Source organism: Anomaloglossus baeobatrachus, chromosome 3 (genome assembly GCF_048569485.1).
Source record: "Anomaloglossus baeobatrachus isolate aAnoBae1 chromosome 3, aAnoBae1.hap1, whole genome shotgun sequence".
NCBI lineage: Eukaryota > Metazoa > Chordata > Amphibia > Anura > Aromobatidae > Anomaloglossus > Anomaloglossus baeobatrachus.
This window is the reverse complement of record NC_134355.1, coordinates 215,503,863-215,516,792: the sequence shown is the minus strand read 5'-3', so window position 1 is coordinate 215,516,792 and position 12,930 is coordinate 215,503,863. Positions and strand designations below refer to the sequence as shown.

Genomic DNA, 12,930 nt, shown 5'->3' with positions numbered 1-12,930 from the left:
AGCACCAAGTATGAAAGGTAACACCAAAAATGGCGAACCAGAGTGAAATCCAGCAATAGAAAGGACAACCAGGATAATACCTAGGAAAGTGCGTGTGCCAAGATGGAGAGACAACCAGGAAGCCAAAAAGAAGTACCCCTACGCGCGTAGGGGTACTTCTTTTTGGCTTCCTGGTTGTCTCTCCATCTTGGCACACGCACTTTCCTAGGTATTATCCTGGTTGTCCTTTCTATTGCTGGATTTCACTCTGGTTCGACATTTTTGGTGTTACCTTTCTTTTTTTCTTTTTTTTTCCAATTTAAGATTTTATTAAATTTCAAAGGAATTACAAAATTAAAACATACATCATACATCCATGCTGTACCAAATGATACAGATCAGAAATCCCAAGTCAATGCAATACCATGCCTTCGCAGGCTTCGTGATATTCTATGGATAGTAGAAATAATACCCGGGTAAACATTTAAAACCTTAGATGATAATGTAACAAGAAGAAGAGATTAAGTTGAGTGATAGTCATAGAATCCAAAGAAGGAGAGGTATTTCAGAGGAAAGAGGGGAGAGATAGAAAGTAGGGAGAGGCGACCGGGGCTGATGCCTTGTCTATTGAGCTAAAATTTGTCGGGAGGATGGTGTGTACTATCTAAAAGAGAAAAGGCCAGGGTGCCCCCAATCCGGAGATTAAATTAGTTCAAGAAAATTCTCACTGGACAGGAAAGACTCCCACTGGAACCACTTAGTGGCTGTCTCCACTGTTTGCCCTCGTGATTGGGCCATCACCATCTCCATGCGATGTATCACATTCACCTCTGTTACCCACTCGTCCAATGTCGGGGGGGTAGAGTCTTTCCATCGCCGTGGGACCACTGTCTTGGCGGCCTGAAGAAGGTGACCCAAAATGGATTTTTTAAAAACCTTTTCCGGTACGCTAAAGATATATAGTAAAGCTGCCTCCGGGCGGCTGGGTACTACGATCCCTGTAACCTCTTTTATGGCTACCAGTACTTTGTTCCAAAAGACCGACAGGCCCGGGCAGTGCCACCAGATGTGAGACATGGTGCCTCCTGAGGCCCCGCAACGCCAGCACGTGTCCGGTATTTCGGGGCACCACGCATGAAGAGACGCCGGAACCCTGTACCACCTGGAAAGTATTTTATAGCTGGTTTCTTGCATCCTAGTGGCAACTACCGACCTGTGGGTCAAGCGGAAACAACGCTCCCATAGATTCCTGGGGATCGTTTGGTTGAGTTCCAACTCCCAAGTTCTACAAAAGCGAGGAAGCGACCCCTCTGCTGCACTAGTCATAAGCTTATACACCCTTGATATTGCATGACGCGTGTCGGAAGGCCCAGTGCAAAGGTTTTCAAAAGGAGTTTGGGGTGGAGAATGAGCCCTGGTAGTGTCCTGAGAGGCTAGGAAATGCTTGAGTTGAGCATACTCAAAGTTAAATCGCATTTTGAAATTCCGGCCCTCTACTATCTCCAGGAGTGGGATGAGAGACCCGCCCGGAGCCACCCGGTTTAATCTTAAAGGAGTCAGTTTCGGGCTTCCCAGAAAATTATTAGATGACGCTCCCGGTAAAAACTCCGGGTTATCGGTTAGTGGCATAAGGGGCCCTCCAGGCTGAATCATGAGATTGCGTGATGTCACAGAGTGAACCGTTTTCAATGTTTGTTTAGTACTATAAGACATCTCAATCTTATGTCTGGTGAGGAGCGGCCAGGTCCAGGGCAGGGTCGGTAATGATAAGGGGCACATATCCTGTGCCATACAGACCCAAAGCTTAGAACCAGTATTATGTAGAAGGTCCAGGATCCTGGCATAAGCGGCTGCTAAGTAGTACCGCCTACAGTCAGGTAGTCCTGTCCCTCCCGCATTCTTGGTCCTAGTTAGGACGCTACTTCCTATACGGGCACGCCTTCCGGACCAAACAAATTGATTGAATATGCGCTGCATCTTGGCCCAATAGGATGCTGGAACATAAACCGGAACTGTCTGTATCAAGTACAGCAATCTCGGCAGCGCCGTCATCCTGAGTGCGCTGATCCTGCCGAACCATGAAAGAGTGCCTCTGTGCCACCGGGCTAAATCACCCTCGAGCCGTGACAGAAAACTTTGGTAGTTTAATTGAAAGAGCTTGGACAAGTCAGATGGGATCTTGATGCCCAAGTACCCAATATTACCGTGGGGTGGCCATCTAAAGGGAAAGTTTGGTTTTATAACATTCACAGTTGTTTGGGGTAGAGAAATATTTAAGGCTTCTGATTTATCAAAATTGATTTTAAAATTGGACCATTTGCTAAAGCGGTTCAGCTCCACCATTAAGGATGGGAGAGAGGTGATGGGGTTACATAGATAAATAAGGAGATCATCAGCAAAAGCAGCACATTTATGCTCCCGGTTGGCGATTTTAATTCCCTTTATGTCCGGGTTGGCCCGGATGGCCGACAACAAGTGTTCCATGACTAAGACATACAATAAAGGTGACAAGGGACATCCCTGCCGGGTCCCGTTTCGAATGGAGAAGGGTTTCGACAGAGTGCCATTAATCTTAAGGTGAGCAGTCGGGGCATGGTATAAAGCCATAATTTTGGATGAGAAAACCGGTCCCAAACCTATGTGGTCCAAGGTCTGTGCAATTGACTGCCAGGAGACTCTATCGAAAGCCTTCTCAGCGTCCAAGGATAGCAACATCATCGGCAGTTGTTTAGTATGTGCGTGTTGAATTAAATCCAAGGTTTTTATGGTGTTGTCCCTTGCCTCTCTACCTGGAACAAACCCAACCTGGTCCAAATGGATCAGGTCAGGAAGCAAAGGACCAAGTCTATTTGCCAAAAGCTTGGCATAAATTTTTAAATCTACATTAAGAAGTGATATTGGTCTAAAACTACCACACACCGTGGGGTCCTTTCCTGCCTTACTGAGTAATGAGATGTGTGCTGCGGTGGAATGGGGTGGGAAGGGGACAGAGTCCGAAATCGAGTTAAAGGAAAGGAGCATTAGGGGTGCTAATTGTTCCGAAAAGGATTTATAAAATTTGGCGGGGAATCAGTCGGGGCCAGGGCTCTTGTTTCCAGGCGTGTCGCGAATCACTGCCAGCAGGTCCTCCAATATAAATGGACTTTCCAAGTTGTCAATTATAGAGCTATCGAGACGTCCAAAAGGTGAGGGCATTAAAGGGCCCTCATCACTCGACCTGGGGGGCTCGACCGTTAAATTATATAACTTGGAATAATAGTCGTGGAAAGTATTCGAGATTTCTGGGGTGGCATAGAGTATTTCGTCGCGTGGGTTCTTGATGCAAGGTATGAGGGTATGAGCTCTTTCGTCTCTCAGCGCATTGGCCAACAATCTGCCGGGTTTGTCCCCAAACTCGTAAAACCTCCCCCTTCCCACCTGTATTAGACGCTGATATGAGGAATCAAGCAGTTTTTTAACCTGGAACCTAGCTTGTAAAAGGGCTTGTAGATTTGTGGCCGATAAGGCTCGCTTGTGGATGAGCTCCAGTTCAGAGACCTTCTGGAGAGCTTTTACTATGCTTTGGGCCTTTTCTTTCTTGATTCGGGACCCGTGTTTAATAAAAATACCTCGTAGGACACATTTCAATGCTTCCCACTTATATGTGGGGGCTGTGTCATCTACTGAGTGGTCCTCCATGAACCTAGTAATAGAGGTCTGAATATCAGTAACACAAAGCTCATCCAGTAGCAACGACTCATTCAGCCGCCACGACCCTTTAGGAGCCGAAAGAGAGGGGATCTCTATTGTGCAATACACCGGCGCGTGGTCTGACCACAATATATTATCCATTCCCGTATGTTGGATCCATGGGAGAGCGCTATGTTGAATTAGTATGTAGTCAAGACGACTATAAGAGTCTTGAGTGTGTGAATAAAAACTATAGTCTCTGTCCGAGGGATGCTGTATTCTCCAGGTATCAAACAATTGAATGCGCAGTAGAGCTTTTTTGATCCGTTTAATGGTGGTGTATGCAATACTAGATTTCCCTTTGGAATTATCTAATGTGGGGTCGAGGGTGACATTTAGGTCGCCACATAAAATCACCGTGCCCTGTAGCAAGGGGATCGCGACGTCAATCAGACGGGAAACAAAGCTGTCCTGTTTTTGATTTGGGGCGTAAGCATTAATTATTGTGAAAATGTGGGTTCCCACCCTCAGTGAGAGTATAATATATCTTCCAAGACTATCTGTCGTGCACTTTAAGATTTGATGTGGGAGGGATTTATGGATGGCTATTGCCACGCCTTTAGAACGGGAGTCTGGGTTGTCTGAGGATACCCATGTCTGGTAATATTTATTTTTAAGAATAGGGGCATGTCCTTGTTTGAAGTGTGTCTCCTGGAGGCACGCTATTCTCACCTTCCGTTTATGAAGATGATACAGTATCTGTGTCCTTTTCTCCGGAACATTGAGGCCCCTGGCATTGAAAGAAGCAATGGTTAGGTCCGCCATCTATAAAAGAGTAGTACATTAGAGATATATAAGAGAGGGTATCGAACACTATCAGCCCGGCCGCCGAGAATAGAAAGAAGGGAAAGCTGGAGGCAAGTAGGATAAAGTGGGGATAAGAGGAAAAGAGTAACGAAAACAGGGAGGACATCAGGCAAAAAAAACCTTGCACAGTAAACTAAATCCGAACAATTGTTCCTAGGGAACATATCCGCCTGATCTAGGCAGGACAGAGGAACCCGACCTATTTGGGGAAAAAGGATGTCAGACATAGCCAAGCCGAGCTCCGTGCATGCAAGAAAAACATTAAAGATAACCACAGGAACCGGCAACAATATCAAATATTCATGCAGTACGGGCGATGAATAAACTTAAAGCCAGCATACATTCCGCCACTGAGCACATCTATATCGGTCACCGGGGACGGCCCATCCCCCGACCCCGCCTTTCTCTCGGGGGCAGCCCCCTGCCGGACACAGGAGGTGTGGACCGTCCAGAAGAGGCCGGCCGTCCCCTAGGTACCCACTGCTGGAGTAGGGTAGTCGGCCAGGTTGCAATAGGAATTGTAGGTAGATTCAGGTTCTTAGTAAAAGCCGGGAGGTCTTCTGGGGATCGCAAGACCATCCAACGGGAGTCCTTCCGCACCGACAGGGAGAATGGAAATCCCCATCGAAACGGTAGACCCCTCTCCTTCAAGGCATCAAGAAGGGGCTTAAGGGTCGCACGTTGGGCCAGGGTGTGGCGTGAGAGATCCGGCATTATGCGTATGGTAGAGCCATTAAACGACAAGTTTTGTTTCCCCCTAGCTGCTTGTAGGATGGCCTCTTTTACAGCGAAAAAATGCACTCTGCACACGATATCCCTCGGGCGGGGGTCATCTAGATCCGGGGGACGTAGGGCTCTATGGGCTCTATCGAGCTCGACGGGAGCCCCTGGTGGCCTCTTTAGCAGATTGTTAAAGATAGAACGGAGTGCAGTAGGTATATCAGGAGCGGCAATAGATTCCGGGATACCTCTGATACGTAAATTGTTCCATCTGTTTCTATTCTCTAAGTCGTCTACATGTTGTTGAAGGGCAAATAGTTGCTTGGATTGGTTTTCTACAGTCTCTTGAATAGATTGAATAGACGTCTGAGAATTTGATTGTTGCTCTGTCAGGGTGTCGACCCTGTGAGTAAGTGAGGAAAGATCTTGTCGTAGTTGGATAAACTCTTGTTTACATTCCGCCACCACTTGATTAGCCAGTGCTGCAATGTCGTTCTTGGTGGGGATCGCTTGCAACAGTGACCGTAGGTCTGCCAGGGAGGCCGGGCGGTCCTCGCCCATCGAGGTGGCAGCGCAAGACGTATTGGGGTATGTATAGAAAGAGTCCTGTATAGCTGGACCGTATATTAGTGTTTGCGTTTGCGTGCTTTGGGGGTTTTTCATATCGTCCCATATTAGTGGCATGGATGTATGGCGCATTGGGGGTGTTCCCAATGCCCTGGGCCCTCCATCCCTGGGAATCAAAATGCCCTTTTCTCTGTCCGAGACTGTCGGGCTCTCAGCCCAGGAAGATCCAGTGGACCATCGATCAGGAGAGGGAGGGGTTGCTTCCCTCTGAGGTGTCCCCCAGGATTCGTTGGCAGCTACCCAGGATTCAGGTGGCTCCCCTGCATTTCCAACTTCCCCTGCAGGTCTTTTAACCCCTGGTGCATACGCCTGGCTGGTTACTTTACCTCCCTCTCTGGTAGGAGTCCCGCTCCCCAGGCCCTCCCGCGGTCCCCGTACCTGGGTCCTTTCTCCCAGCAGTCCTTCTGGGCATATCGCTGCTCCCTCCTTTCCTCTGGCTGCCGGGCCAGTGTATGCAGACAGGGGCAGCAGTGCCTGCAGCGCGGCTTCCCTGTGCAGCGCCTGCTTCTCCTGTGCCCGGGCCTGCCACGGTGATGCGTCTTCTGGGCCCGAGCACACGTGCACTTCATGCACGCACGCCGCATTACTCTCCGCTCCCCTGATGCCGGCCGCCGGTGAGTCATCCGGATTACCCGGCTCCAGCAGGGATGTCGCGGGGCGTGAGGCAGGTAGGACGCCTGCTGCGGTCGGCCCATCTTCCCTTCCCGGTCTGCTGGATGGCGTCTCCATGGCGCGGCCGCCATCTTGGAATGGCGCCGCAGATGCTGCCGCTTCCTCCACCGCAGGGGGTCCACTGATTCCCGCCGTCCCCGGGTGTTCTTTGGAGGGTCCATCCTTGTCATGTAGGGACCCTGCCGCCTCACCCCTTCTCTGGGTCTTCGGGCCCATCGCCCCAGCGGACACCGGTGCAGGGGCCCCTTCAGGCTGTAGTTCTCTCCCAGGCTGAGAGGCAGTCCCAGGCTCCCGGGAACGGGTGAGGTACACCCCGATTGTGCCCTGAGATGCAGGAAGTTGCCCTGAGGTGTTGGGCTTGTTTTTCTTGGTGGATTTGCCTATGATATATATAGTAAGCCGGCCCTTTGGATGGATATTTAGAGGAGCTCTAACAAGCAGCTTCCTCACTCGGCCATGTCCAGCTCCGCCCCCACCGTTACCTTTCATACTTGGTGCTTTCTCGGTGCCTTCTCCTTTTTGGAAACAATATCCCTTATAATTGGTCTGCTGGCCTCATAATTCGCCAATTTGGTGAGTGTATACGTATGGTTTGAAGTTTTTCTTGGCAGCAGGATCTTTATACAATAACTCTTTTACTCCTAATCCTTGTCTTTGAATGGGAATTTTTCCAAGCCCTGTTCGTTTCTTCCAGCTATCTTACACTTTTTCTCCCAGGATTTCTGTTATAATCCTTGTGGTAATTCACACCAGCATAGACCCTTATTATTTATTTAATCTCTGTAAAGAGGGTCTATTTTGTATAGATTTGCATGTTCAGCAGTATCCTGCTTATTTATCTGTATTTCAGCACTTTAGTGCGGTTTTTTTGAACATCCACTCTCTCCTCCCAGAGATATATTTATTCTACTATTTTATGTGTGCTTTGATATCTTTTGTCTATACATTTTGTATCTGTATTTATTACATTTTTTGACAACCTTGATCCTCTGTCAGTGTCCTCTTCTTTTATATTTCTGTTTTTAATAATATTGTAATAAAGATTTCTATTTTATTGTCATAAATTTCTGGCTCCTTAATACTCATTCCACCGTGTAGGTTTTTTTCCTAGTTTTTGAGTAAGAGCCTTGGCTCTATATATTTCGGGTCTCATTTAGGGTTTTTTTGTTTCATTCGGTGACCTGCTGACAAGCTCTTAATCTACTTCACCTTAAATTCACTATTTATATAATTGAGGTTTTAATAGAAATATGTTTTTTATCGTTAAAATTATAAATTTATTTATGTGTCTACTATTTTTATATTTTTATATACCAATTCGGTCCATTCCTTTATAAATCCCATGGTTGTTTTTTCCCCTTTTGTTTTGTTTTTTATGCATAACGTTATATAGGTTGTATATTTTATATTTATTATATATATTTCAGTGTCCCTCTATATATGAAATTTATTTATGTGTCAACTATTTTTATATACCAACTCGGTCCATTCCTTTATAGATCCCATGGTTGTTTTTTCCCTTTTTGCTTTTTCTTGCTGCATAACGTTATATAGGTTGTATAATTTATATTTATTATATATATTTCAGTGTCCCTCTATATATATGAAAGACGGTTCTGATTTTCCCTCTTTGCAAAATATTGTGGACTTACATGTTAGTGTGGAGTTCAGAACTGTGAACACCAAATTCCTGAATAATGCCTGCTAATTTCCTTATATGTGCGCTACCATTCTGACCAGTTAAAACTTGTTCGGACAGTCTGTTTTATACTAAATTCACTTATGAGAAATAACCCTCCCCGTCCCTGAGCTCACAATTCTACTACCTCTGTGAACTCTGTTTTTTATCAATGAATCTGACCTCAACTAACCTCCAGTTCAGCCGCAGTGCACGGAGACTGGCTCAGTACGGGGACTCTGCCACCTGCTTCTACACTGCGATGTGAAATGAATCACGTTCTCCCGACTTCTTCCTCTTATAATATAACTTCTTTCCCTTTTGTTTACTAGATACTTCCATATAAAAGCAACTACTCTCAGTGAATTGTTTAATAAACATACAAACATTTTATACAATATTTTTTCTTTCCCCATGTATTTAGAGCCTATGACAGCTGAAAAGCGGCACAGGCCAGTGTCCAATTCCCGGGTGGTACGGACATTTAGGGCTCTCCACACCCCTATCCATGCATACTAACCGTATTGGATAACTGGTTCTAGTACAAATAAGATTCTGATAACCCCTAAATTAATTTTTTATATATATTTTTTATACACTTCTTTTTAATTTAACCCATAATATCCTGTTTTTATCAATTTGTAACATGTTTGTATAAGAACGTCTATCCTTTTTCATGAAATCTTTTCTCTTTTGATGTTTTTAATGTTTTCCTCTATGTGCGTCATTGCAGCCCGCCAGTTTTTTTATTTTGGGGGCATTTCTTATGTGCTTTTTTTTTTCCTTGTCTTGTATTTATACTGCCTTTTGTGAACCAGCAGCAGATATGTTGTTTTTGTGCCTTATGTCCTGATGAAGGGAGCAGAGCTCCTGAAACGCGTAGACTCAAGCTACAATAAAGGAACATTGAATATCTTCTCGTCCTTGTGCCTGGTGAATAGCGCGGCATAAAACCCCTTCTCCATTATTACTCTGTTATCTACCATGGGGGCTGCAGCTGAATTCACCTTAATCCCACATGCTTATACAGGAGTTGTGACTGGCACAACTCTTTGAGGTGAGTGCAAATCTTCCACTTCTCTCGGTATATACCGGGTAAGACCCTATTGCGCTTTCTATTTCCACAGTTTTTCTAACCATTTATTTTAGTAAATTTCTCACTGTTGCTGGAAAACAGAATGTGCAGTGAATCTCTCATATATGTTGGGACTTCACTCCCATTCACTAGCACCTCAAGATGACAACGCGAGTTGTACAGACAGTGCAGTTAATTCGAATAGACTAGAAAAATGTGTTCATGTTTTAAAAAAAAAAGTACTTGTTTTGATATTTTTTTCTAACCTATCTTAGCTCCTTGTGAGTGGTTTTCTTCTGGATCATCCAAAAATGTAGGCATGTAGTTGCTCAGCTCCAACTGCAAACAGTGTACCAAATATCTAGGAAAGAAGGTAAGAAACAAGTTAAAAACAAATTACGAAAAGAAATTACATGCCACATTGACAATTGAAAACTAAAACGTATGAATGTCAATTTGTAGCAACATGTGATACAGATTTAAAGGGGTTCCGGGCACACAGATGATTATTATTATTGCATTAATAAGCCTATCAAAAATGAAGTAACATCATAATTTACTTGCCACAAAAATTCTGCTCTGTCCTGAGCTATCAAATTTGGTGATGTGACTTCCAGCTCCTTACTTTCTGCTATAGTCTGTTCAATGCAGTTTTAAATGACTGTGCTTTGAAGTGCTCAGTCAGTAGCAATGCAGTGAGCTGTTAAACATGATGGGTGCGTGGGAGAACACATTACTTGTTCTGCGGGAATCCTGCAATCTTAGCAACTGCTGCAGTTAGCCAAAAGAGGTGGTTTGGGGTGTTCCGGACATCAAGATTACATTAAAATAAATGAATACATTATATGTCATGACAGAAGACCATCTTTCCACTCTACTCTTGAGATCACATCTCACAAGCTGCCCGCTTGATCCACTCCCATCCCACCTCATCCCCAATCTCACCACAGTCTTCATTCCAACTCTAAGGCTATGTGTCCACAGTAGAATGTACCTGCGGATTTTTCTGCATGAAAATCCGCGACTTTCGCGGCAAATCCGCCTTTTTTTTTTGCCGCGGATTTTGTTGCGGATTTTTTTTTTTTCCCCCAAATCTAAAGTCGAAATCTGCACCAAAATCCGCAACAATTGACATGCTGCAGATTTTTCCGGATCAAAATCCGCGGCAAATCCGCCGCGGAAAAATCCGCAGCATGGACACAGCATTTCCAAAATGCCATAGAAATGGCTGGGAAGTGCCGCTGCTGCAGATTTTCGGAAAATCCGCGGTAAATCCGCGGCAAAATCCGCGCAAAATCCGCAGCGTGGGCACATAGCCTAACCCATCTATTCAACCTATCATTAACAACTGGTGTATTCCCTTCATGCTTTAAACATGCCTCCATTACACCCATCCTCAAATAGCCCTCCCTTGACCCTTCCTTTGTGTCTAACTATCGCCCCATATCCCTTCTCCCCTATGCCTTAAAACTACTGGAACAGCATGCCCATTTTGAACTGTCCTCACACCTTTCTTCCTGCTCCCTCTTTAACTGTTTACAATCTGGCTTCCGACTGCATCATTCCACTGAAACTGCTTTAACTTAAGTCACTAATGACCTACTAACCGCCAAAGCCAAGCGACACTACTCTCTCCTCCTCCTCCTGGACCTGTCCTCTGCCTTTGACAGAGTACACTATTCCCTTCTACTACAAATTCGCTCATCTCTGGGCATCACAGACTTGGCCCTATCCTGGATCTCCTCATACTTATGCGGCACGGTGGCTCAGTGGTTAGCACTGCAGTCTTGCAGTGCTGGGGACCTGGGTTCAAGTCCCACCAAGGACACCATCTGCAAGGAGTTTGTATGTTCTCCCCGTGTTTGCGTGGGTTTCCTCCGGGTACTCCGGTTTCCTCCCACACTCCAAAGACATACAGATAGGGACTCTAGATTGGTAATACTGTCTCCATTGGGGCTCACAATGTATGTAAAGCGCTGTGGAATTAATAGCACTATATAAATGAATAAAATTATTATTATTAATTATACTTATCCGGTCGAACTTTCAGAGTCTCCCACTCTCACACCACTTCCTCATCTCGCCCTTTATCTGTCGGTGTTCAGTTCTAGGACCCCTGTTGTTCTCCATCTACACCTTCGGCCTGGGGCAGCTCATAGAGTCTCACAGCTTTCAGTATCACCTCTATGCTGATGATGCGCAGATCTACCTCTCTGGACCGAACATCACCTCCCTACTAACCAGAATCCCACAATGTCTGTCTGCTAGTTCATCCTTTTTCTCTACTGGATTCCTAATACTGAACATGGACAAAACAAAATTCATCATCTTTCCTCCTCCTCACTCAACCCCCCACCTGACATATCCATCAATGTCAATGAATGCTCACTTTTCCCTGTCCCACGTGCTCGCTGCCTGGGACCAACTCTAGACTCTGATCTCTCTTTCAAGTCACACATCCAAGCCCTCTTCACCTCCTGCCGCCTCCAAATCAGAAATATTTCCCAGATCCGTACATTCCTTTCCCAAGAAGCTGCAAAAACCCTAGTGCATGCCCTCATTATCTCCCGCCTGGATTACTGCAACTTCCTGCTCTGTGGCCTCCCTTCCAACACTCTTGCACCCCTCCAATCTATCCTAAACTATGCTGCCCGAACAATCCACCTCTCCCCCCCACTACTCCCCGACCTCTTCTCTCTGCCAATCCCTTCACTGGCTTCCCATTGCCTAACGACTCCAGTTCAAAACCCTAACCATGACCTACAAACCCATCCACAACCTGTCTCCTCCCTACATCTGTGATTTAGTCTCCCGGTACTTACCTGCATGTAACCTTCGATCCTCAGAAGATCTTCTCTACTCCCCTCTCATCTTCCCACAATTGCATCCAAGATTTCTTGTGTGCCTCCCCCATACTCGGGAATGCTCTGCAACAACATATTAGACTCTTGCCTACCTTGACAAGCTTCAAAAGGAACCTGAAGACCCACCTCTTCCGCTAAGCCTACAACCTGCCGTAACCCTCAGATACAGCGCCGCACGACCAGCTCTACTCTCACCTACTGTATCTTGACCCATTCCTTGTAAACTGTGAGCCCTCATGGGCAGGGACCTCTCTCCTCCTGGACAAGTCTGTGCCTTGTATTGTTTATGATTATTGTACTTGTCCCTATTATGTATACCACTTTCACATGTAAAACGCCATGGAATAAATGGCGCTATAATAATAACTAGTAATAATAATAATAATGTCTCAATGCTTCTCCTATGGCACATTGAGACTGTGTGCGGCCATTGTCAGCACCTGGAACATAGTCAGCAGAAGTCTCAGGACAATATGTTGTAGGTGAAGCGAGAGAAATGTTAGGAAGGAGGAATTGTGGGCAGCAATTTATACATTTTGAGACTGTATTGGAGTTTCAGGATGGTGCTTTGAAAGCAGAGTGATGGGCACAGAGTTGGAGTTTGTAAGTTGTATAACAGAAGGCACGGAGGGAGTGCTGGCAGGTAATGAAGAATGTAAATAATAAGCATAGCTGCAGGGGATCTAATGAATTAAAATATAAAAGGTACATTGTGTAAAGAGATTTGGGGCTCATCACAGGGACAACCAGATGGTTTGGGGTTTTTTTTTTGTCTCTGG

At 45.6% G+C, this 12,930-nt stretch overlaps 1 protein-coding gene across 7 annotated transcripts in view; it reads right to left on the bottom strand.

Moving 5' to 3' along the window:
• The window catches only part of AFDN (afadin, adherens junction formation factor), a 1,370,646-nt gene that overhangs the window by 691,045 nt on the left and 666,671 nt on the right, over positions 1–12,930 (bottom strand). For all 7 annotated transcript variants that reach the window (XM_075339717.1, XM_075339721.1, XM_075339720.1 and 4 more), the window contains exon 17: positions 9,554–9,648. In XM_075339717.1, the coding sequence (XP_075195832.1) occupies positions 9,554–9,648 (95 nt within the window). The remainder of the gene's footprint in view (positions 1–9,553; positions 9,649–12,930) is intronic.